Raw genomic sequence first — 25,397 nt, forward strand, 5'->3', positions numbered from 1 at the left:
ACTTTCCTCTCCTATCTGTTCACCCTGGAGAAGGACAGATAAAAAGAATGATCAACACTCCGGGTCCCTTGGACAGTTAGAGGAAGGAACGGTTCAGAGGGATTTTAAAAATAAGTAGTTATCAAAACAAACCGATAGTATCCAGGAATCAGACATGGATAAAGAACAGGAGTCTCTCAAGTGGAGGCAGCGAGTCCCAAACAATTTTGTGCCAATAATCACCTGTGGGCTCAGGTGGGCTTACTATCTTGGTGTTAACCATTTCAGAAATCCCGAAGGGCTACTTTTTGGGTTGTCCTAGTCTCATGGAAGCAGCCTGGAGACTCCAGTGCAACATAGGTTGATGTATTTGAGTCTGCTTTGGGAAAGGCTGACAACCTAGAATCTTTCATTATGAACGTCAGTTCCAGCTTGAAAAGGGCCACCTCTGATAAAGGCCCTTTTGTAAGTATTCATTGTCCACAGGCTAAGACTTCAGAGCCAGACCACCCTGTGCACCACCACCAAATTAGCAGAGAATCTGCCCACTCCCCTGGAAGTGACCAGGCTCTTGTAAGTCCTAGATGTTCATTGATGGCCGAAATAACTGCTGGTCAGAGCGTGGATGTGTAGTACCGAATTGTATTGACCCTCTAAACATCCCTAATTCCATTACCAAGTATCAAAAAACAGTCAGAAGGTGCACTGGGCATGCATCCACCACAGAAAGAAAATGGCTGAATCTTTACTTCCCTGCCATCCCATAAAGGTGAGTGTGCCCATTTACCACCCACTCAGTCAGCAAGAAAGACAAAACACTTCCATGAGAAGGGTGTGATCCTGGGCAATCACACTGACCTGCAGTCTCCTGAGGAGGTTGCACCACTGCATTGCTCTGTAACAACTCTTGAAAAACTGTATCCAGGCTGTAGCACAGGCACACAACCCTGCGACAATACTGACTGCACAAGAACTGCTGTTATCTTAGCACTGCTGTCCAGACTGGCTCTGCACTCTCCAAGTGGGTGTCTCCAGGTGATGCCCCTGGATACTTGCACACACTACCACAGGTCCCTCACTGCATGGTCATCTTTAGCAGACACCTTCTTGAACGCTTTAAGCTAGTCTTGCTGCTCAAGCCCCCCTTCCCCCATTAGGAACATATAGTTAGAATTTTTCCCTATGAGAAACCTCTGAACTGTCAGATGGTAAACAGGAGGAGAGCACTGCCACCGTTAGGCCCTCCTAGCCCAGGATATGAGGTGACTCGGATGAGAGGACCAACAACGCTGCAGGGGGCTGAGGACAGAGAGAATACCAATGACTAAGAATCAAAGTGGAAGGGATACCTTCCAAGACCGCGCATGGAGCACTGGGGATGAAAAAAAACAGAAAACAAAACCTTCCAACCATGCAGGGAACAGCTGAGGTTCTCCCTCTGAAGCTACAAGAAAAAATTATATAAGGGCAACACGCCTTATGCATATCTGATATGCAGGACGCTGGAAAAAGAACGAATGAGGAACAGGTGTGTTACAGGATGGAGGAGGAGTCCTTCCTTTTTCCAGTAACCTGGCTCCTTATAAGTGAAACATAACCCAAGACTGGTTCTTCCCTACTGAAGAAGAAATTGAAAAGCAAGTAAATCCACTAAATAACGGAACTATTATATTGTTGTATAGATTCAGTTAAGTAACCAAATGTTATGTTCTGTGTGTTTATGCTTTAGAGAAAGCAGAAATATTGAAAAAGGGGAGGGTGGGTCCACTGGGTTGTCCCGGATGTGTCGATGGAGTACTTCCGCCTGACCAAAATGTCATGGCTATGAGAAGTGTCTAATCTCTGCTTCCTCTCTTTCATCAACAGGTAATTACTACAGCCTTATTGCAACAGTCTGATCCGAATTAAGAAAATGCAGTTTTATTTTTAATGGTAATTACTACAGCCTTATTGCAAGTTGTCCTTTCAGTGTTTGTTTGTTTAAACCTTTTATGGATAGTGTTGGTTGGGGGAGTTTATTGTGGCCTTGATTGAAGAACTCTGATCACGTGTCTGGTAACCAGATATATTCATAGTAGAATGGCTGCAAAGCCAGTGATGGCTGCTTAGTTAGTGTGTATAGCTCTAAGTGTGTATAGATATAAGTGTGAAACAAAAAATTTAAATAGCATAATTCAGAGTTATACCGGAGGAAACAGAAGAAGAAGATTCTACCTATTAACACAGCTTCACAAGGACAACTGTCAGTATTCACCTGAAACTCCATATTCTACCTCTGATGTTTTCAACTCACCCTGGCTACAAGCTACAGGCAACATGAGGACTGTTTTGGACTCTGATCTCATTTTCTTCTCATCTCATGAAAGTTTGTTTTATTTATCAGTTTCTTTTAAATGCAAAAACCACTCTGTTTAATCAGACTGCTGTACTACTTGCTCAACCACTCCCTACCCATGCTACAGTTATTTCAGTCCTCTCTCAGCACTGTACTTCAATTCTATTTAAGCTTTGTGTCCCATCACAAGTAGGAAGAAATTATACTGTCTTTCAACCACTCTCCTCTCTCATGACTCTGCAAAATCTCAGCTATTCAATTACCTGCTCTTTATTACTCTCCATTCAACACTTCCACCCACTACCCCACATGGCTCCCCACATCATTACTTTGGATAGTATAAACATCCAGGAATACACTACATTTGCTGCAGCATAGCTCTGCACTACTTATCTGATTACACTTGACATTGCAATTAGGCACTTCCTTTAATTCCTCATTTTTGCTATTTGACTAATAGTCCCAATGCTTGCCAAAATATTTTTCTCTCTTTTCATGGCATTATCTTTATGACTATATCATCCCTCACCCATCCTGCAACACACACCCCTGTCCACATTGCCCCTTCATTACGTCACTCACCTCTAGTGAACACTCATGAACTTTTTTTCTATTTAAATTCAATAACTTTAACAGCCTCACCCTGCCGCCAGAAACTAAAAGGACACATCTTACAATCATCTTTCCTACCTTTCTTCCTCCCTGCTTCTATTAGCTGGTGATATATCACCTAATCCAGGTCCCTCTCACTTCTCCCACACACATATATCTGAACACTACAGAAATCTGGCAAACCTCAAACACATAACCTGTCTCCCCTCTCTTCCAAAGTCCTTTAGATGTGCCCTTTGGAATGCACGCTCTGTTTGTAACAAACTTACCTCCGTACATGATCTCTTCCTCTCATACAACCTCAACCTTCTAGCAATAACAGAAACATGGCTCACGCATTCAGACATTGCCTCACCTGCAGCCCTTTCACATGGTGGTCTCCATTTCACCCACACCCCCAGACCAGGAGGCAGACAAGGAGGGGGGGTTGGACTACTTCTCTCCCAACAGTGCACATTCACAGTTCTACCAAGTGTCCCATCACTCACATTCACATCTTTTGAAGTACATGCTGTTAGGATTTTTAACCCACACCAACAATTTCTTGAACATGGCTCCCTCACTTCCTATCTACTGATATCCCCACCATCATCATGGGTGATTTCAACATCCCTATTTCTAATCCACTTTCCAATGCCGCTTCCAAACTACTCTCTCTAACCTCCTCCCTTGACCTCTCCCAGTGGATTGAAACTGCTACTCATCAGGATGGCCACTGTCTTGATCTTGTTTACTACTCGCTCACCCCCAGTTCTTTACCCTCCCTAGTGTCAAACTCTTTCAAGCCTCCTCGTACCCGCAGGAATATCAACGCTATTGATTTTCAACAGTTTTCCACCTCTCTGCAACACCTTCTCTACCCAATTTCTACATTCTCCTTCCCCTGATCGGGCAGTACCCCATTTTCATCAAACCCTAGCAACTGCCCTGGATCAAGTGGCTCCAGCGACACTACATACTTCACGTAGAATTCGTTGCCAACCGTGGCATACTACAGTAACACGAACTCTACAAAAACTCCCTCGTAAAGCAGAACGTCACTGGCGTAAATCTTGTGCCTCCAATGATTTCATCACATATACTGATATCTATCACTCCTACAGAAATGCTCTGGACACTGCTAAACAAGCATACTACAGATCTCTCATCTATGCTCAGGCTTCTAACCCCAAACGCCTCTTTAACACATTTAACTCTCTTCTGAATCCTCCTGCCCCAAATCCTCCAACTAACATCAGTGCACAGGATCTTGCTTCCTATTTCAAGGACAAAATTGATAAGATCAGGCTTGAAATGGTATCTCCCTTGACAAGCAATCTGCGCAATTCCTTTGTAGCACCCTCTGACACTCTCTTCATTTGATACCACAAATGAAGAGGAAGTTTCTACTCTCTTCTCATCTTCCTACTCTACCTCCTGTCCTCTTGATCCCATTCCCTCACAAATTGGTATGTCCCTGTCTCCTGTGCGCATTCCCCCCTCTAACTAAAATCTGTAATCTATCTCTTTCTACTGGTATTTTTCCATCACTATTCAAGTATGCAGTGATTACTCCCATTTAAAAAAAAAAACGAATTCTGACCCTAACTCTCTCATAAATTACCGCCCCATCTCCCAGCTCCCATGCCCCTCCAAGCTTCTCGAGAGAATTGTCTTCACACGCCTCACACACTTTCTTACAGCAAACAACCTATTGGATCCTCTTCAGTCAGGCTTTCGCTCTCAACACTCCACAGAGACAGCGCTGACCAAAGTTGTCAATGATTTGATCACAGCAAAAAATAATAACCAATACTCTCTTCTAATTCTCCTGGATCTCTCTGCTGCATTTGACACTGTTGACCACTCTCTCCTCATACAAATGCTACAATCCCTAGGTCTTGAAGGCACTGTCCTTTCCTGGTTCTCATCCTACCGATCTAATCGCTCTTTCAGTGTTAATTTCTCTGGATCCACTTCTGCTCCGCTTCCTTTATCAGTTGGAGTTCCACAAGGCTCAGTCCTAGGTCCTCTGCTATTCTCTATCTACACCACTTCTCTTGGAAAACTAATAAGCTCCTTTGGATTTCAGTATCATCTCTATGCGGATGATACACAAATTTATCTATCCTCTCCTGATCTTTCACCATCTGTGTTGTCTCGCGTTACTGACTGTCTTTCTGCCATTTCCTCTTGGATGTCTTCTCGCCAACTCAAACTCAATCTTTCAAAAACTGAATTAATAATATTCCCACCCAAAAACAAAAGCTTCCTGCCTGACATTTCTATTGATAACATGACCATTAATCCCACCCCGCAAGCTCGTTGCCTAGGTGTAATCCTTGATTCACAACTGTCGTTTATGCCCCACATCAACTCTATATCTAAATCATGTTACATACACCTAAAGAACATTTCCAGAATACGCACATATCTGACACAAGACAGCGCAAAAACATTAATTCATGCACTCATCATCTCCCGCATCGACTATTGCAATTCCCTCCTTACTGGTCTTCCCAAAGTCAGACTTGAACCCCTACAATCTATTTTGCACGCAGCGGCTAGACTGATTTTCCTTACAAACCGTTATTCCTCTGCTGAGCCACTCTGTCAGTCTTTACATTGGCTGCCTGTATTTCAACGAATCCAATATAAAATTCTTCTACTAACATACAAGGCCATCAACAAAATTGCACCGACATACATTTCCTCACTTGTCTCGAAATATCTCCCGACTCGGCACCTCCGTTCTGCACAAGATCTACGTCTCTCCTCCACTCTCATCACATCCTCCCATTCTCGGTTACAGGATTTTTTCCGGGCTGCACCTACTTTGTGGAATTCCCTCCCACGCACAGTAAGTCTTTCTTCTAGTCTTCAAACGTTCACTGAAAACCCACCTCTTCAGACAAGGTTATGATATTCCTCAACCATCATCTTAATTTCCCTAGATTACCCTATTACCATCCTCTACACTGCTAACGCAAGACAACAACCTTCTGACCAACATTGCAACACACATAGCCCACTCAGTACAGTACTTTTACCTTTGCAGTCTGGCTGGTCCATTGTGCAATATGATGTAGCACATGCCCTTGTGTTTCAAACTCCCATTGTCCTATAGATTGTAAGCTTTCGAGCAGAGTTCTCTTACCTCTCTGTCTGTATTACCCAGTATTGTCTTATTAATGTTTGTTCCTATTTGTAAAGCGCTACGGAATTTGCTGGCGCTATATAAATAAATGCTGATGATAATGATGATGTTCCCGATAGTGGATTTTGGCATAAGTTATGGGACTGCCCCTAGTTAAAAAGTTTTGGGCTGAGGTTTGGGAATGTGTTATGACTACGGCCCCGGCTGCTCCCACCATGAATTCTAAGCGGTGCCTCTTTGGAATATAATATCTCTGCAGAATTACGTGGAGCCTCCTGCCTATAAATATATCTTTAGTTTAATAACCTAGGCCAAAGTTATAATTGCTAGAGTTTGGCAGGCCCCAGCTCCGCCTAATTTTCAAAAATGGAGAGCGTTTGTTACTGTTACCTTGCCACACGAGAAATACATGTATACATGTTGCAAAGCCAAGAACAAGTTTTGGTCCCGCTGGCCTAGCTTGAGCTATAGATCCCGCTAGGAGGATTTCGATGGCTCAGATTATAGGTAGGGGGTGGGGTGTTGAGGGGGGTGGGTGAGTGTCCTTCCAGCGGTCCCACCACGTGTACTCTAATTTTAAACTTAATTTTACCTTTAGCCTTGAAAAGGTTATATTGGTTTGATGTATGAAACCATTACGCTGAATTATGAATGTGGTGAACTGCTTCATGTTTTCTGATGCCATTATGTGACACACACGGAATGCAACCTGCCTATACCCTGTTATATTACTTTTTGCTGTGCTACTGTGTACTCCTTGGGAGTGGGCAAGGGAAGGCAGGTGTGATTCTTATGCTATATGCTTTTGTGTTTTGTTTGTTTCCTTGTTTTGTGTTTATCCGCAAAAACAAATAAAAATGTATCCGATTTTTTTTTTTTTTTTAAAAAAAGGGGAGGGTGGCACTTCTAAACTTCAGTTTTCCTGATTAGCTTTCTACTAGGTGGCATTATTGAATTGAAGGTCCTTCTAGCAGTAAATATGGTGTATTTTTCCTGTATTAGATTTTTTTATTTCTTGTTATGCACCTCCAACAGCTGCCCTTTAAATGGTGCTCCAAATGAGTCAATACTTAACCCACTTTCTTCAACCCATCAATCAAGAGCATAAACTATAAACACTCTCCAATTAGGGCTCATGTAAGATAGGAGTTTTCTGCTCAGCATATGAAGGGCTACAGAGACAACTATCTATTGTTTCAGTTATGCTAAGCATCTCCATTACAAGTGCAGTGAACTGTGGGCACATCATTAATATACTAGCTCCTTGAGACAATACTTTATTGACTGGGTATATAGATCATGATAAAGGCAAGAGCCAAGACCAGCCCCTCCATAAGCGTAGATAGAATTGTTTCTAGCAGCTCTGGAAGACATTCAGTATACTGCTTCACCAAATAGACAAGGCTGAGAGATCAGGACATAGCGGAGCAGTCTGTTCAGCAATCTAAGTCCAAACTGCACAGTAGAACTATGGTATACCAGACCCATTAGTCTGTCCTCTTAGGCAAAATTACACATACAGTAAGTGTGAGATTCAGTAACAGTTCTGCCCTCCAGTGGTGACTGCTGCTACCAACATTCCAGACACTTGTACTGACACGAGGGCTGTAAGAGTAAAGGAATACAAAACTTCTACTTACGCTCCGTATGTTTGACGTGGGACCATGGGCATTGATGACAGCGCTGTTTCATGGGCATCTGCCCGTTTTCTCATTGGTGGATTACTAATCGCTACATTAATTTTGTGGTCCTTGATTGTTGTGCCATCCAATTTGATAACCGCTTGTGAAGCCTGGGTCTCATTTACATATTCAACATATGCAAGTCCCTATAAATTAAAGTGAAAATATGAGTCAGCTCATTAAGACTTTCTGAACCCTGATATGCTCCTTAGCAATCAAAGCTAGCAAAGTCAGAAAAACAAATCAAAACTATAAAGGCAAAGAATATATGGACCCCACACACACACAAATATCACTTCTCTCCCATGTTACTATTTACTGTACAAATGCAGGAGCCTAATATTTTACCAAACCTGAAAACGCTAGAGCCTAGCTTTTCCTGCTGCATAATTATGAGGATTTGCAAACGTTTCTTAAAATTAATATTTCTGTACCCTTAGGGCTTACGCACAACTGGCATTGCGCAAATCCCAGGACCCTTTGACAAAAGAACAGATGATTGCTGCATTCAACAACCCAAGAATATTAAAAGACTCCTGTGTTACAGGTTTCTAGGAATCCAGGCTAGATCATCGGGTACCCTGCAGATTTAGTGCCCAAAGAACTACTACTTGGACTGCAATGTCCCACGGTGAGCCCACATCCCAGCAAAGGCTATGAGATTTATTTTATTTTATTTATTTTTTTAAGAATACTGTATTTTTACTTTTTTTTGTTTTATGTTATGCATTTGAATTTCCCACTGCAGTCATTAAATACACAGCGGCAGTTGTTTGAATCTAATGCCCTGATAAATGAGAGCCAAAGTCCATGCTGGGTTGTCAGCAGTCTGGAGTGGGCTGAGGAGGAGGAGGAGTTTCCACTGCTCCCTCCCACTACCAATGTAGGACTTGCTCCCCAAGGGATCTTCACCAATACTGCCACAGGCAGTGTCGGGGGACCATGCACAGACATCACACTACTGGGTGCAGCAGCACCACAACATGCACTGGAGGTAAGTGACTCCAGCAGATAAGTGGTGGAGGAGTCAGATCAGCCGCAGTCAGTCTCTGGGAACTAGGGCTTGCAGGTAGCACAGTACCTTTAGGTTGCTTGTAAAGGCAAGACTTAGATGTGGGCACCCTTAAGCAGGTAGTCCCAACACTAGGCATCTTTAGCCTAGCAAGAAGGCAGTCTTCTATGGCAGTAGCTAACGGTGCTGGACCTGGGGAGGGGGGCAACCCCCGGGCATAACGGCACTTCCTCCTTGGCGAGCTTCAGTTTACAGTCCTGGATAGTGAAGAGTCAGCAGAGTCTGACAGTATGCCGTTTAGGAGAAGGAAAGAGTTGGTTCATTTTGCTTTCTTCACATTGCTGGCTCCTTTGAACAGAGGTTTCAGGTTATTCACAGATTGCTGACCATTTATGGAATTCCCTAATGGAATAATCCACCTAAGGTGGAAGCCCCTATAGCACTTTTCTATAGGGTCACCACTATTCTGATCCCTAATGCCATCCTAAAAGTCTATTTTTGCAGCGGCTGCAGCTTCTCTTAGATCCATCTCTGTTTCCACTTGAATCTATAAGTGGTACTAAGGCACTCAAAATAACTCCAGGAGGGTTTGCAGTAAGGGATTTTAAGTCAAAATTAGAGATGCTCACCGAGCACATCCCAGAGTTGGAATATTTGAGAGATGTGACATGGATGCTGTTCTTAGTGGGTTATGATTTTCAGCTTTGGGTGCTTCCACTAGACAAACCATCTGGACCAAGTCTTTGGATGCAAATTCGGGGTCTAATTAGACTCTGGAGTCTTGATTTTTGGTGAAGTCTTATCAGGCCGAAGCTAGAAAAGATCATTAGCCAGGAGACTGACAAGAAGAATTTCCTTCCTGCCGGTAAATTTTCCAAGGGTTACCAGTAGGAGAAAATCTTTGGTGTCAGGTAAGCAGTCCGCTACCCCAAGCAGGTGAGCTAGTATTCATACGGTTACGTTTCAGAATGTAATGAATACCAAATTTCATTACAATCTGAGAAGGTCAGTTTGAATCCCTGTGTTTATTTGAGGTGGATCGACACAGATGCCAACTGGCATGTCCCTATCTTGGAGGGCCACTATTGTCTTATTAAATTTGCGTATCCCTTTGGTCTGCCGAAAGCCCCTCAGGTTTTCATTAAGTTTATGGTGGCCACAAATGCTCTCCTGTGGTCCAGTGGGGCAATGTTCATCCTTTACTTGGACAATCTTTTGATTAGGGTAAAGTTCCCAACACATTACACAGGTATTGGAGTTCCAGGATTGGATCTTCATTCATCAGAAAACCAATCTGGACCTGTGTCTGTTGTGGAACTCTCGATGGCATACAGAGTTTTCTTCCATGAGACAAAATAAACTCATTACACAGATTGGTAAGGTGTTCATTGGCTCACAGAGAGATGTCTGCCCTGTTCTGCATAAGGGTCCTAGGGAAGATGATCTTGACCGTTGAGGCTGTGCTAGTCCACGTTTTATTTATGGGCCATTCCAGAATGAGCCTGTCACGAATGGGACAAGTCTGACGTTAAGCTTCCATTAATGTCCAAGAACTGAGGGTGGCATTTTACACTCTAGTTTAGTAATAACTTCTCTTGTGGGGAAAACCCATACTTCCACCATTGAAGAGGTGTTGTACATCAACCATCAAGGAGGTACAAGCAGCTCTCTTTCACTGTAGGATATCACCAAAAGTGAGTGGGACAGAACAAAAGGTCCTGATAATATTAGTGTTCATTACAAAGAATGAAAAACTGTGTCCAAGTGCATGGTCCCTCAAAGCCATCTTTCAACAGATTGTGGAAAGATGGGGGCAACTGGTCATCAACATGAAGGTGGGACGTTTTCATTCAGGGACCAGTAGACAGTTCTTTTTTTAGACGCCATGATTATGCCATAGGATTTGCAATTGATTTATCTGTTGCCATCATTGGCAATACACTGCAGGTTCCCAAATGATAAAAGAGAAAGGTTCAGGTGCTATTGGTAGCACTGGACGGAACAGGGTGATCAATTAACAATACTAACACTTGTTAGTACCGTTGAAGAAGTTTTAAATGTGAACTACACTGGTAACATACAGAATTACCTAGCTTTTGAAAGGAGCATACGGTATGCTCTGTGATAACAGACAGGTTTTGTTAAATCTAGCATCTCAATTTAAAGTATGATGGAGTACTAGAATTACTTACCTTAGGCTTCCCAGCACGATTGGTTACCAGACGCATTTCTTTAATGGTGCCATGTTCTTTGAAGATTTCTTCTAGTTCCTCTTTGGTGCAGGAATATGGTAATCCAGAAACAAACAGCTTGTGTTTCTCCATAGCTGTACTGTATTTGAACATCTGAGAAATTAAAATCTGAGTTTAAGCAAATTCTGTAAGAGTTACGAATTTTATACTACTAAAAAACTATTTTTCAAAAGATGGATATATTTATATGCTTTTCGATACTCTGTAAACAGAACCACTATTGGTCACCCCTAAACCCTTTATTACCATGTGTCTCTAGCATGCAAAGAAGCATTTTCTTGTCAACGTCTGTTCCGTGTGTACTCTCTCATAGAGGACAGCTGGCCCTATTTCAATTCCAGTCTGCGCTTCGCTCAACAAGTGACGTAATGCAATTAAAACCTAGGCACTGAGCAGTGCCATGTGTACTCAACTTTATGGGGCCAGGTCTTTGGGAATTTATGCAACCACAACATATCCCTTGAAAAAGAGTCAATATGTCCTGACACAAAGCTTACCATGGAGTTCATAGATGCCTATATTTACAATTTAGAAACAGAGTTTATCAAATGGAGAACACTGCTGAAAGCAGCATAGTACATACACATATAAACACACACGCGCCATATATATATATATATATATAAATAAATTTTCCACACGCACTGGCGGTGGTTCATTGGTGGCTACTGTATTATGAACATATATGTATATTGTCTGTATTATGTTCTTGAAAATATATTGCAAGGGTTTTGGGAATTCAGTGGTATATTGGACAGAAGTGGACATTTTTATAAATAGCACAAAGAAAAGGAAATATGGAAAGTATGGAAAGGGTGCAAGTAAGTAAAAATATCATCCATAAAAAGTAAAATAAGCAGCAAGGATCTATCATCACATTGATATTACATTTATATTTCAAATACATTAACTACCCTCCTTTTTCAATGCAAAAACTCCCATGAGCTCCAAACAGGGTCATAAACTAACCTTAAAATCTGGGTTCTTGTTCTTGTCCACACAAGGAGAAACAAACATGGGTCTTCCATTGACCTCTTGTCGATCCAGTTTCAGTGCATCCAGAGCACTTTTCTCTTCTGTAAATTCAACGTAACCGTATCCACGGAAGGTCCCTTTGTTACTAGTGATGACTCTGATTTGGGAGATCTCCCCACAGCCAGAGAACACATTTCTAAGCTGTTGTTCTGGCTCACACATACTGAAGGGCAAGTTGCTGACAAACACTGTTATAGCATCCTTGTTAACATCATGAAGGACCTTGAGCGGTTCCTTTGCCACAGGAGGCTTTTGCTTTGCTGCTGACTGGCCAGTACTGGGAGTGCTTCTGCCAAAGAGTCCTGTTTCAGTATCCATATCTTCCGACTCATGTTCTTCAAACCTTTCATCTCCTTTGTGCCTCTTACTGGGTTGCTCTGCTATAGTGTACAAATGTAAATTTGTATGCAACTTGTAAATATTGAAAAGATACATACAATTATTTATCAATGACCACTTTAGAATGATGTTAACCTAATATGTAGTCATGAATGGCACTAGGATACACATATGGTTTTTAGTTAATTTAAACTTAATACGTATGCCAAATTAAATTTTTTTTATCTAGAGACTGAATGGGAAAATCTCACCTGCCTCCTCGCCCCACTCTTCATCTTCTTCATACTCGTCCTCTGCTTTGCGTTTGTCTCCAGGTTTCGCCTTTTTGACCTTCTTTGAAGCTTTCTTTTCTGCTCGCGTCTTTTTCCTCTGTTCAACCTTTTCCTCTTCTTGCCTAGCAAGAAAGGCTTCTTTCTCAGCAGCCTGTGGAGAGGAGCAGAGAAGTCCTGATGTTATTACTACGGCAATAGGAAGTGATGTGGAGCCAGAAAGGAGAGTTACCACTTGTAGATCACCTGACCTTTGCGCGCTGTTCATTGACTCGCGATAGTCTAGTTTCAATTTTCAGAACAGCTGCATCCCAGTCTTCCAAAGACCCTGACAGGAATAATGAAAAATAATTAAAAGGTCTAACTGAAACAAGCCAACAGCAGAAAAGCATCACCTCTTGTATTTTAGAGTCAGGAAAATCTACCTACCTTCTGTTCTCTCCAGTGTGAGAAGTACATCACACACATGTTCTGGATAGTCAGACGTGCACTGGACAGCTCGATGCAACGCCTTCCTACTGTGCTGAATATCACCATGTGCTCTGTGATAATAGATATAGAACTTAATCCATACATTTTGTATATAGATCTATACTGTAAGTTCATGATATAAAAAATGTCTGCACTTAATTAAGTCTGTACACATTTTTGCGATTTGTTTCTGAAACAACTAAACAATAGTTAAAACTTTAGAATACACTTTTGCCAATTCATTAAACATCAAAGAACACAATAACATTGACTCCAAGAGAGCAAAGTTGCAACCCCTATAGGAGGAAGCAGGGAAAATAAAGGCCGAGAGGTCATCTGGTCATTCCTTCATACCAGGATGCTGTTAATAATATAAAGATATAGTTAGATGGATTGCAAGTCATCTATCACAAGAGAGCAAGTCTTTCTAAAATTACAGTGATTAGACTTGGGGAATAAAAAGAAAAGCTAAGTCAGGCCTAGCTATCACACTGTGCTTGTGTTAGATCACAAAAAGTGTCAAGTAGCCATCAGGGCATTCAAACACCATGTTCCATGGAGTAACCGAGGAACTGTGCAACAAGTCCTGTCATCAAGCACTGAAACTGCTGCTAGGGGAATATGACAACCTCAAGAGCACGTACAGAGAAATAAAATGTGAGAGCCCTAAACTGTGGATCACAATATAATGCTCAATGCCAAATGGCAGCACCTACATTCGCTTTTTCCGGTAATTAGGGGAGCAAGAAACAGGCAATTAGCATAAAGGAATAAAGGAGAAAGAAACACCAAGGTCCTTCCCTAACCAGACACTGGACACCTGTCAGAGACTAAATTAGGGTAGCTTGCCACAGAATAGGTAAGCTGGACTGCAGTTCTTATCCAGGGAGAAATGGACTGGGAGGAGGCACCGCATCACTACCTATGGTCCTCGCAAAGGACAAACAAGGCATCCAAACAACAGAACTCTTGTCCTAGACAGGTAGAGTTGCAGACAAGGCACCACATCGAAGTAGTAAAGCATTGCTTCCCTCGAAATATTGACGACAAGAGCACAAAAATGGTACCAACTCCTCTTGGCTGAAAACCAGGTAAGGAGATGTATGGGAAAGAGGTGCCAGCTAGAAGACCTGCCAAGCCCAAGCAAAAGCTAGGAGACAAATTACCTTCCATGTGATAAAACATAAGGGATCAGAACAAAGGAGCACAAAGTAGATACCGAAAACAGAGCTAAAATCTGAAAACCTGGAGTGAACAGTCAGACCATTTTCGCAGATCCCTCTGGTGGAAAAAAAAAAAGTTTAGAAAAGATATGAAACGCTTTTGAAAACTCTGTCACTCATACCAGGCCAAGCAGAATGACAGATAATGCAAGAAATGGCTTCCGTGCTGCAGCATGGTCTGAATAATGTCAGCAAGTTCCTTTTGGTGAAGAATCACGGCTTCAAAAGTCATACCATTAAAAAGTAATATAAGGCTCTGTGTAAAAAAAAAAAAAAAAAAAAAAAAAAAGGGCCTGCAGACAGAAGGTCTGGCCAAAGAAGACTAACTGACCAAAAAAAATATCTGTGCACCAGGACTATCTGTGCTAATCATAGGCTATAAGCAGCACCCTTTCCAGTCTGAACTTCCGTAGGATCTGACAGATCAGTGGCTTGAAACAGTTATCAGAACCCATCGCTGGGAAGGTGCAGACAGATCTCCTTTGCAACTGCCCCCACATGCTGTGGATAATGTTATTTGTGCTGCCAATGCATTGCACCAAGTGTACACTGTAAAGTATGATGTTTGACTCATTAGGTGCTTAGAGCAAGACACATTCAATATTTGAATCCTGTTTAAAAAACATACCAAAAAAAAAAACCTCACCCCTGGCAGGTCCTGGTGGTGTTTGGACTGCTTTCCCCACACATGGGAGTAGCTCTGTGAAGGGATTACTGTCGCAGTATTTGGACCGCTGCAACCTGGGGACCACAGAGCGGTGCGCCAGAACCCTTTACTGTAGCACCTGAGGAATGAATCTTGAGGGTGTGCTGACCCCTGGGGCCCTCTGGGAGAAGAGCACCCCCCAGGTAAGCTCAAAAAAATCCTCTTGGAGCCATAATTGACTTTGATGGTGCAGTAGACCTTAAGGAATCATTACGCAAGTAATTTAGACAGGAGAATTAAAGAAAATGTAAAAAAAAAAAAAAAATCTCCAAGTCCAGACTGTGAGCTTGAGGAAATACTATCTCCCCGACATGAAGTACATTGTTAAAAACAAGACCACGATTCATATATAAAGTTTAAAATTCCCTATAGTAAAGGGGGTAACATCTACTACCTTTAAGTGGATGCTGTGCGTATTTCTCAGCTAATAAACATCACTATTTTTAAAAACCCTGCTCTATTCCTGCAAAACGCCTATACCACTCATCCATACCCCTGTTATTTTTTATTGAACGCAACATCCGTATTCAAAACTCTGCCTGTTAGCCAGGAGTCCTCATCCCAAGTAAGTGCTCAGGAGAATCCAGCTCCAGCTACCCGCAAAGTTGCGGCACTAGCTACACACACCACACAGAAGCATGCGGTTCTAGGCACTGGTGTAGGCGCATGGTGGTAGCAGCAACTATTCTCCTACAAGTGGGGGCATCATGCTGGTGCGCAGTTTATATTTACAGTCTGAGTGTTTATATGGCCAAGTGACACCAGTAGTCATTAACTGCAGGTTACCGATGGCAAAAAAATAAAAAATCTCAACACAAATCTGTATAATCTTCCCTACAAGGTGGCGAAGTAAACTCATCCTAGCATAGAGAAACTCATCAAATTCCAGTGGGAATATTGTCATATTGTCTAGAAACTGAATGAGCCCAGTCACTGTTTAGTCCTCTAATTGTTGCTAAGTAACCCACAAGCCAGTGGTGAACACATTTTAAACTCCTAAACTGACTTCTACAAGATAATCTACCTCCATAACTCCACTCATCTGTGAAAACTGCAATGCTGGCCCTTAATTCCAGCATAACACCACACTAGACATACTGAGACTCGTGCTACATGGCAACAAATGGATAAATAACGTTCAGCACTCCCTGTTCAGGAGAATACGGTGACCAGCAAAGGAGGACCAACCATGTCTGAAGCATTGACTAATCACTCATCCTATCCTCTAGGGCAGTGATGGTTAACCTGTGACACTCCAGGTGTTGTGAAACTACAAGCCCCAGCATGCTTTGCCAGCTATCAGCTAGTTATCTACTGGCAAAGGATGCTGGGGCTTGTAGTTTCACAACACCTGGAGTGTCACAGGTTAGCCATCACTGCTCTGGATGAAGAGGGATCAGAGAGTTGGGAGTGAGTGGGAAATTATTATTTTTTTATTTATTTTTTATTTTAAAAAGTAAAAAAGAAAAACAAGCCATGTGGCTACCTAAGCAGAGCACTAAACATAAGAGCAGAGAAGGAAACAAGTAGTGATTTATAGGGAGAATAATAAAAATCCATTCTTACACCTACTACATGTCGATCATAACTCTCCCAACGTAAAGCTTGATATTTACCTTTCTAGGCTGTAGTACTCTAGCCACATATTGGCAAATTTGGAATTGCCTTTGGTCATAATGCTATCCCAGAGCTCTCTGGCTTTTTGCATGTTGTTGCAGTGTTGAGCCTGAAAGATCAGATGGAGAAAGGCAATAGATTTACTTTGGAATTCAGAAAACAAGACAGGCTGGCATCTAGTTTATATACACAGCCCATTGTGGAAGTAAAGAAACAAAATTGCACAACATTCAAACTAGCAACAAATGCTAATCAATATGGGCCTCAGAGTTCCCTGCATTTGAGTGGGGTGTGAAGGTTTTGCAAAAACAAAAACACACACCTGTATGAGTACTTACCAGAGGGGTTTCATTCTATGAACTACAACATACATAAAACTGTCCGCACACAATATTGCTATGTAACTCAACTATATAGGTCACTAGGAAGGTGGATTGTGACCTTAGTTTGCAGCATCTTCTCCTCTACACAAAGATTAAAAAATGATTTACTTCTATGGTTCTTAAGGACAGCAGATACCCATAACCAGTTTTCAATCCCATATGTCGGTTGTGTAATTAGTACGCTAAAGCTCAACAAGATATAAATCTTCCTACCAAGATAAAATGACTCGAGCAAAAAGATGCAATAACCCTTTTTTTATTTTACTTTTATATTTGTCTAAACAGAACAGAGGGCTGCAATGGGAGAACAGTTAAACAGAATCTTACCTCTATCCTGGCCCAGTTCTGCATTATACTACAAGAAGAATCTCCACTTTCACTGAATCCTGTGCAGATTAGAGCAAAACATAATTATATCATACACTAGACACCACACACCATGTATTAAATGAGCAACAGTACCACAACATGAAAGTTTGTTCATACACTTACAGAAGCACAGTGTGGCACTGCTCAATCAATATAAAGTCTAAGGGGTAGAATTTACTAATCTGCAGGTTTGAAAAGTGGAGATGTTGCCTATAGCAACCAATCAGATTCTAGCTATCATTTATTTAGTACATACTACAAAATGACAGCTAGAATCAGATTGGTTGCTATAGGCAACATCTCCACTTTTACAAACCCGCAGATTAGTAAATATACCCCTAAATCTTGCGCAGTTACAAAGTATCAATTTCACACTTGAAAGAATGTAACATTACAGAATAACGTCGAGGTGTGTGATGTGTTAATGAGCACAAGCAAGATCACGACCGTGGCTCATGTATTTTCACTAAAACAGTAAGCATTTCTTCGTCCTAGATAAGTATAACTTTTGTTTGAAAATGAGGAGGAGGAATTTAATTGTGGCAGTAACAGCACAGAGATTTACTCCACCAAGCATCATATTTAATTATTAAACAGATATAAAAACTTTTCCCATATCAATTGCTGCAAACACTTTTTCAGAGGAGAATGCAGAGCAGTTGGGTCCCAGAGTGCCAGGAAGAACCCTTAATGAAATCTGGCCTAGATACAGACATCATTTCAGCCCACTGACAAAATTACATGTCAAAGTCACATGCTGAAACATAAATGTAATTGTGTCTGTGACAACTGGTGGTGGGACAATCATTGAGCTTTACTGTGGTTTGCTCTACAAGTCAGGATCTCTCTATGATAATACAGTGTAATTGGCTTTTAAACACCTTCCTCTACAAAGTTAATAGAGAGTAATAATAAACAATATAAAAATGTAATTTGTGACATGAACACTTTGCTTCCTCATTTAATTGATCACTAGATTAACCAATTTGTGGTAGAGCTCAGATTGCAAACTTGCAAAGGTGGACACAAGTTGACATCATAGGCTTAGGTAGTCTTTGCATCTTCTAAACATTGCCAAAGCTCCCAAACTACTGTTTGGTGAACTAGTGAGGGATGGAAATAACACGAATTGTTATATGCACAGCAACAACAATCAAATAAATTAGTACGAGTTTGTGCAGTGTTAGAATCAGTAAAGGAGTTTTACAAAATCCAACTTCCCCATATCAGTACTTACTTTCTTCCACTTCTTGCTTAAGGTAGTCAAGTGCTCGAAGAAATGCAGCTCGAAGCTCTTCAAGCTCTTTACTGGAATCTGAAAAGTGATATAATCAGCTTAGAGAGGACAATAAATACAGACCCCCATGCCAACAGATGTTTGTGGAAGGTCAACATACACCAAGCTGTTCCTCCACCATCTATTGCTCGCTTTATGACACTGGGGGTCATATTCAATTAGCTTTCCGGTTCGCGGGATCGCGCCAGAACGGCCCGCAAAGTCAATCCACGGTACCGCAATAACATGGATTTTCGTTCGCAGCCCATAGGGTTGCGTACGAAAATCCGCGTTATTGCGGTACCGTATTACCGGCAATACTGCGCATGTTTCACAGTAACGCGCGTTACTGACTTTGCGGGCCGTTCCGGCGCGATCCCGCAAACCGGAAAGCTAATTGAATATGCCCTATAGCCTTCTGCTCTCTAACAAAAACAGGATATATTATTTTCTCCAAGGCCAAATGCAAGACAGAGACACCCACAGAAGGCAGGACCCTTGTACAACAGGCTCCAACTATCCCTGCTAAACTCCCCCCACCAACCAGGCTGCATTTTGCATAGCAATGAGGAAGAGGAGATGTACAAAAAAACAAAAGTAGAAAAAAAAGTAACATCATCCCAGGGTGGAAAAATATATTCCCTCCATTTGGCTTCAGAAAGATAGAAAAAATAAATAAATAAAAAGAGAGATTTATCAGCCAGTATAAATTGCATCAGCCAAGGGGTGCAGAGAATCATACGTTGAGAAGTAAACTTAATACAGGGTACAGTTCCACACAAACCACTAACTGCAAATTTATTAATCAAAGCCTTAGAAAGAAGAACGGAGGAAGGAGAAGATAACCAAGAGTAACTGGCAAGGGAAACACCAATGCTTCCAACTGAAACGCCTGCGGATTCCGCAAGCAGGCACGCTGAAGTGGAACCTTGTGGTTTAGTCTTGAAGCCATAAGGTCAGACCGTTCCCAGTGGCTGACAAGCTCCTCAAAGACTTCCAGATGCAGAGACTATTCTGCTGAATCAAGGTTTTTCTGACTGAGAAGGAAAGCCTCACAGTTCTTCACAAATGATAATCGAAAAGAAAACAGAGCTAAAAGCAGGAATTCTAAATATGCTCATTGCAGAATTAACATGCAATAATCATGGTATTCACTAAAATACATGTATTACTCAAATACATATATTCTATAATTGCAATAATCTCTAATTAACAAAAGCACCCAAAAAAATCAAGTGGGGATCATTTATACGGAGCTCAAGTTCAAAATGCCTAGAACAAGAAGATTGATCGGTTAGGTGCTCAGGAATAATATTGAAATCTAAATAGGCAAAACAGAGATACGGAAAAAATGTGGCTAAACGGAAACAATTCTTTCTACAGTCAGAACTGTGCGGGCTCACCAATAAACTTAAGGATAATAATTCTCACAGATAATTTTACTGGATATCCAAAGGAAATGTTGCTAGGATTTCTTCATAAGAAAATCAACTACCACAGTCAGGCTCATCACAAACCTGACGACAGCATTAACAAATTGCAGCCAAAATCAGTCTCCATCGGAATCCCGAGGCAATAATTAGTTGGAATCTTCAGAAGTATGTTCACAGTGTAGATCATAAAGGAAAACCGATGACAACGTTGACAGTCTGCAGCTTACCGAATACAGTGTATAAAGTATTCCGTATTAAAATAAACTCTCCTCATAACCAAACGCGTTTCCTGACCAAAGTGACTTTGGGTCACTTCCCAGTTCTCCACCCCTAGAATGTAAAAGGACAATAGGACTGTCTCGAAAGTAGATACCATCTTGCTCAGAACTTTCATGACAAAATGCACAAAGGTCTGTTTGGCAGCCAACAAGGATCTCACCATCTTCTGCATGGCCAGAATCTTGTGCGGAGGTAAGAACACCCGCTGTTGGGTGTTGAATAAAAGCCCCAAACACACCATCCGTTGGGTTCAACTTTGACTTTCTAAAGTTGAGAGTCAGGTCACAACTGGCCTTTTGAGGACTGACCCAAGTAGAATTCACCTCGAGATCTGCCTCAACATCGAAAGACCAGAACCTGGACATTCTTTGTTTGGGAGCATTGACAGGAAGAAAAGTGCTCTTTCCTTCCGTTGCTTGACTGATAATTGTGTCAAACTGAGGCTCAAGCAAAACACCCCCAGAAAAGGGAATTGTTGAGTCTAAAAAGACTCTTGAGACTCAACATCATCCTCCCAGGACTTAAGCCAGAGAGAAAGAGGAGCCAAAACTGCAGAGGCAGATATTCGTGCCCCTATCAGTTCCATTTCCAGGGCTGCCTCCCCTAATAAATCCGTAGCTCTCTGAATTTGTCCACCAGGGAAGCCGTTCGGAAGACGGTCTCCCTGCCAACAAACTTACGATCTAGTGAAGACCAAGGCTCACCCAGCAAATCTTCCAATTGAGAAGAAGTGGGAAAAGAAAGAGATTGTTTTGTCTGCCACGCAAAGACAGGGCTCCGCAGTGTCATGGACTGCCATCTCAGGAATCTCTTACCCAACACACTGCTCGTATAAATATTGGGAAAAAAATGTGAGGAGCAGGTGATCAAAGGTTTGTAGGGGATAGTTTTTGTCAGTGCCGAGCCTTATCTTATTTCGGTCTGAATTTAATCCTATAAAAGTCAGAGGGAAACAGAACTGCACTGCATCAAGACATGCTGTGACAGGATGGATCTTCTAAGCCACCATGTCCGTGCTGCTGGGGACTGGTTGGGCTTGCCTTTCCACCGTCCCCTTTCTTTACCACAAATTGCACCACTCGAAACACAGTAGGCGGGGCTTCTGCTGCCACAAAGGGCTCGTTAGCGGCACCTAGAACCGCTTCCTTCTGGGTAACTCTCGCTGCTAGTGTACCCCCTTGCTGAGCACCTGAGCTGGTACACCTGACCTATTCCTTTAGAGCAGGGTTGCTGTGGATAGTTCCCCCTGACCTATCACACTGGTCAGAGCTGCGGGGTAACGGACAGAAGGTTGGCGCTGAATGCTGGATCCCAACCTCAGAACAGTCAGATAAGGGATTAGATTGATCTAATCTGTAGGTCACAGGAATTACAGCAGGTAAGAAGGCTTCAAAGCAGGATCCGTAAGCACTGATGTTTACTAGCTCAGGAAGTCCTAAAAAGGACAGTTACACACCAGTTTATGATACTAGCGATTTTTCCAGAAGTTACAGGTAGAATAATACATTACATGGTAAAACATAGCACTTTATATTCAGTTTTGCACGCATACTCTGGCAGGAGGTAATCAAGCCTCCTGCCCCTTTAACCAATCAAGATTGCTTCATGCAGCCTGCACATAAATCAGCCTAGAGAGGTTTAACACCTTTTTACATTGAATGTTTACCATGTAGGATGTAATAAATTGTCTAATCTTGTATCTGTATTCTGAGTCTATATTGTTCAAACAGATTATAAGATACAGGAAGAAAACCTACACAGGACTGAAAGGTAAAGACCTCCTGCTGTGCCTTCAGGTCACTTCACATGAAAATAATTAATTCACTTAATTTAGGATTTCCTCTCGAAGTTACAAGATAAATTTCCTCCAGAAAATAGCTACCAATTCAGAAATTAATCCATTTCTAATACAGCAATGCAAGACACTATAAAAAAAACAAAGAACAGTACATTTGCAATGATATACAGAGGCGCCTGCGCCACTAAATGAGATAAATTCTACAATAAGTTATTTCTACAGGATCCACCCACATATGCTTTTGGACATGTAGTAGTTACCTTTTGTGAAGTCCACTCTTCTTCTGAGATAATCCAAATATGACTGCCAAATCTCCACATAATCTGTGGCTTGGATGAATCCAGCATTCAGAGCCTTTTCAAACGTTTCTACGAAAGAAAAAAATATTTTTAGTATACTTTATAAAATGATATATTGCATAAACCACCTGCAAATCCCCTTGAATAAATAAGATGTTAATTATTTAATATTTTCTGAAAAATGTTGTGTAGGATTAAGACACAACCTTACAGACCAGTTCAAGATGCTGGTGTAGGAGCCTTGTGCTTTACTTAGAAGGACTAAAGCAGCTTAGAAAACAAATGGAGCAACACAAGGGCTCTGCTGGTTCAGAAGACAAGGACAGGCCCTTACAAGGTCCATCACATTGAAATTACCTATCAAGTTTTAAAAATGGCCTCTAAACTTTTAACTCAACAGTTACCAGTGATTCACCTATTAAAAGTCCTTCACTTACCAGTTACAGTGCTGTGATCTACACAATGACGCTCCATTGCTAGTATATACCTCTTCCATAGACCCACTGTCCACGGGCAATTTCTAGCAGCTCGGTCATGAGCACCAAGCACCATTTCTTTCACCTTCAGCTGTCTGTCCTAAGGCGATAAGGAGGCGAATACAGTATAATTATATAATTTTTCTTTCAACCGAAGAAACCTCAGATTCAATTCAAATACAATGTTATGAACAGACAATATAAATCTCTAGGCAGCAGGGTGGCTTAGTGGTTAGCACTTCTGCCTCACAGCACTGGGGTCATGAGTTCAATTCCCAACCATGGCCTTATCTGTGTGGAGTTTGTATGTTCTCCCCCTGTTTGCGTGGGTTTCCTCCAGGTACTCCGGTTTTCTCCCACACTCTAAATTGACCCTAGTCTGTGTTTCTGTGTGTGTGTTTCTGTGTGTGTTAAGGAATTTAGACTGTAAGCTCCAATGGGGCAGGGACTGATGTGAATGAGTTCTCTGTACAGCGCTGCAGAATTAGTGGTGCTATATAAATAAATGATGATGATCTCTAGAAGTGCATCTAGATGAATTGTCCACCGGTTTAAATATATTTATATTTATTAAACCTACATTTTGCTAAGCAAAAGAAAAACTATTGTGACAGATTTCACTGATGATACATGGAACAACAATTTATATTTTCAAAAACCCTTCTTTTCATAGTAGGTTAAAAACTATTCTAAATACAATTGGTTTCCGACAGTTATTCAACATTGTACAATGTTGTCCTTCAAACTATTGAACTTCAAACCAGATACTCACGAGATACTGGGTGTATCTTGCCCAAAGATCTGGCACCAAACAGTTTTCAGCCAAGGCACGTTCAAAAATAAGCTGGATACGAGCTGGGTCTCCTGCTTTCATTTCCAAGTCAATATAAGCTTGGTATTCTGCCAATTTTGGTGTTTCAGCAGCCAGCTAATGGAATATAAGATGGAAAGTTAGCTGTTAAGGACAGGAACAAATAACACAGAACAAAGCCAGAAGAGTGTAGCTGAAATGCATACTGTGCACAGAAAGGAAAATTTATCATGTGCGCCCAAAATGTAAATTGCCCAAATTAGAAAATAAGAGGCACCTAAGGTGGGAGTGCTAATAAAGAAGAGGGGCAGTGCTGAAAGGAACAGATCCCAACTTTTCACATCAAACCCTGTTGACTGTACATATTCAGTCTGTACCAATTTTTATTCTAATTGGACACCCCTAAAACTCATGCTGAAATTTGACATGCACGAAAATCGTTTACGGATCTCACCAGTGCCTCCTCGTAAGGCTTGTACTTCTCCACTTGCTGTAAAGCTTTCTTATAATTCTGTGTGACAGAATTCTGAATGGGTTCTTCTGACCACTCCTCATACTCTCCATAGGTAGAATCCATCTCTATCAAGCATAAAGGCCAGAAAACATAAGTCAATACATATATTAACTATCTGCAGTACAAACTGTTCAAAACAAAAGGATTGTACAGAGCAGCCTACGTCCCTTTCTCATATCAAGTCAGTTTGTATTAACACTTTCTGGAAATGTCTAAGTTTTACATTATGCTAAGATTGTTATACAAATAAAAGTATAAAATATACAATTTACACAGCTACTAACTACAACGGGCAGACCGGATTGACAATTGTTCATCTGCTGTCACTAAGGCACACAATTAACAGTTAGGTTGCATTAAAAATGGCTGTGTACACTATGTGTAAGGCAATTGGTATACTTTAGGCCAAAACATATTACCTTTCCACATAGATAAGGTCCTGGCCCTTCATGGAGATGTTACACATACCACAGAGGATTTTTATACCTTTGTTAAATCCATTTTTCTGATTCAATTTGTGGAACTCTGCTACCTTGAGATATAGAGGGCTTGTGCTGGAGTAGGCAAAGCTCATACCCTTCTACACTACTCCAATTTGTTACTTTAAAAGCAAAGCAAAAAAAATAAGTTCCATTGGACAGAACAGTAGAATCAAACTCTGAACCATACAACAGAGTGTAAAAGAGGTAGGAGTGCAGTGTTCCCCTAATAGAAGCAAATAAATGGATTTAACATAAGAGAAATCTTTTTCTTCCACACTGGCGGACACTGCTTCTCTGGGGATGTTCCAAAGCTGCCCGCAACACTTTCTGTCCAAAGCTAGCTTCTTTTGATACAAGTACGTTGACCCAGTAGAATGTTGTAAAAGTATGGAGGGAGAACCAGGTTGCCGCCTGCCTGACACAACTGCTCAATCATGGCCTCATGCCGTGCAAATCTGAAAGAGGTCACCAATCTGGTACAATAGGTTGCGATGTTATCAGATACTGACTTCCCTGTGGAAATATAGGCCTGCTGAATCGTAGCCTTAAAGCATCTGGTAACGGTTTCTTTTGTTGCAGGCCTGCCTCCCTTCTGTGCGTTATAAAGAA

General features: G+C 41.5%; 1 protein-coding gene across 1 annotated transcript in view; it reads right to left on the bottom strand.

Moving 5' to 3' along the window:
* Positions 1-25,397, bottom strand: part of SART3 (spliceosome associated factor 3, U4/U6 recycling protein) — a 48,461-nt gene that overhangs the window by 3,428 nt on the left and 19,636 nt on the right. Inside the window, exons 6-18 of the mRNA XM_075213983.1 lie at positions 24,247-24,371; positions 23,754-23,909; positions 22,943-23,081; positions 22,467-22,574; positions 18,658-18,735; positions 17,379-17,437; positions 16,668-16,777; positions 13,081-13,193; positions 12,903-12,979; positions 12,634-12,805; positions 11,978-12,423; positions 10,949-11,101; positions 7,703-7,890 (exon numbers count right to left, since the gene is read on the bottom strand). Of these exons, the coding sequence (XP_075070084.1) occupies positions 7,703-7,890; positions 10,949-11,101; positions 11,978-12,423; positions 12,634-12,805; positions 12,903-12,979; positions 13,081-13,193; positions 16,668-16,777; positions 17,379-17,437; positions 18,658-18,735; positions 22,467-22,574; positions 22,943-23,081; positions 23,754-23,909; positions 24,247-24,371 (1,924 nt within the window). The remainder of the gene's footprint in view (positions 1-7,702; positions 7,891-10,948; positions 11,102-11,977; positions 12,424-12,633; positions 12,806-12,902; positions 12,980-13,080; positions 13,194-16,667; positions 16,778-17,378; positions 17,438-18,657; positions 18,736-22,466; positions 22,575-22,942; positions 23,082-23,753; positions 23,910-24,246; positions 24,372-25,397) is intronic.

Source organism: Mixophyes fleayi, chromosome 1 (genome assembly GCF_038048845.1).
Source record: "Mixophyes fleayi isolate aMixFle1 chromosome 1, aMixFle1.hap1, whole genome shotgun sequence".
NCBI lineage: Eukaryota > Metazoa > Chordata > Amphibia > Anura > Limnodynastidae > Mixophyes > Mixophyes fleayi.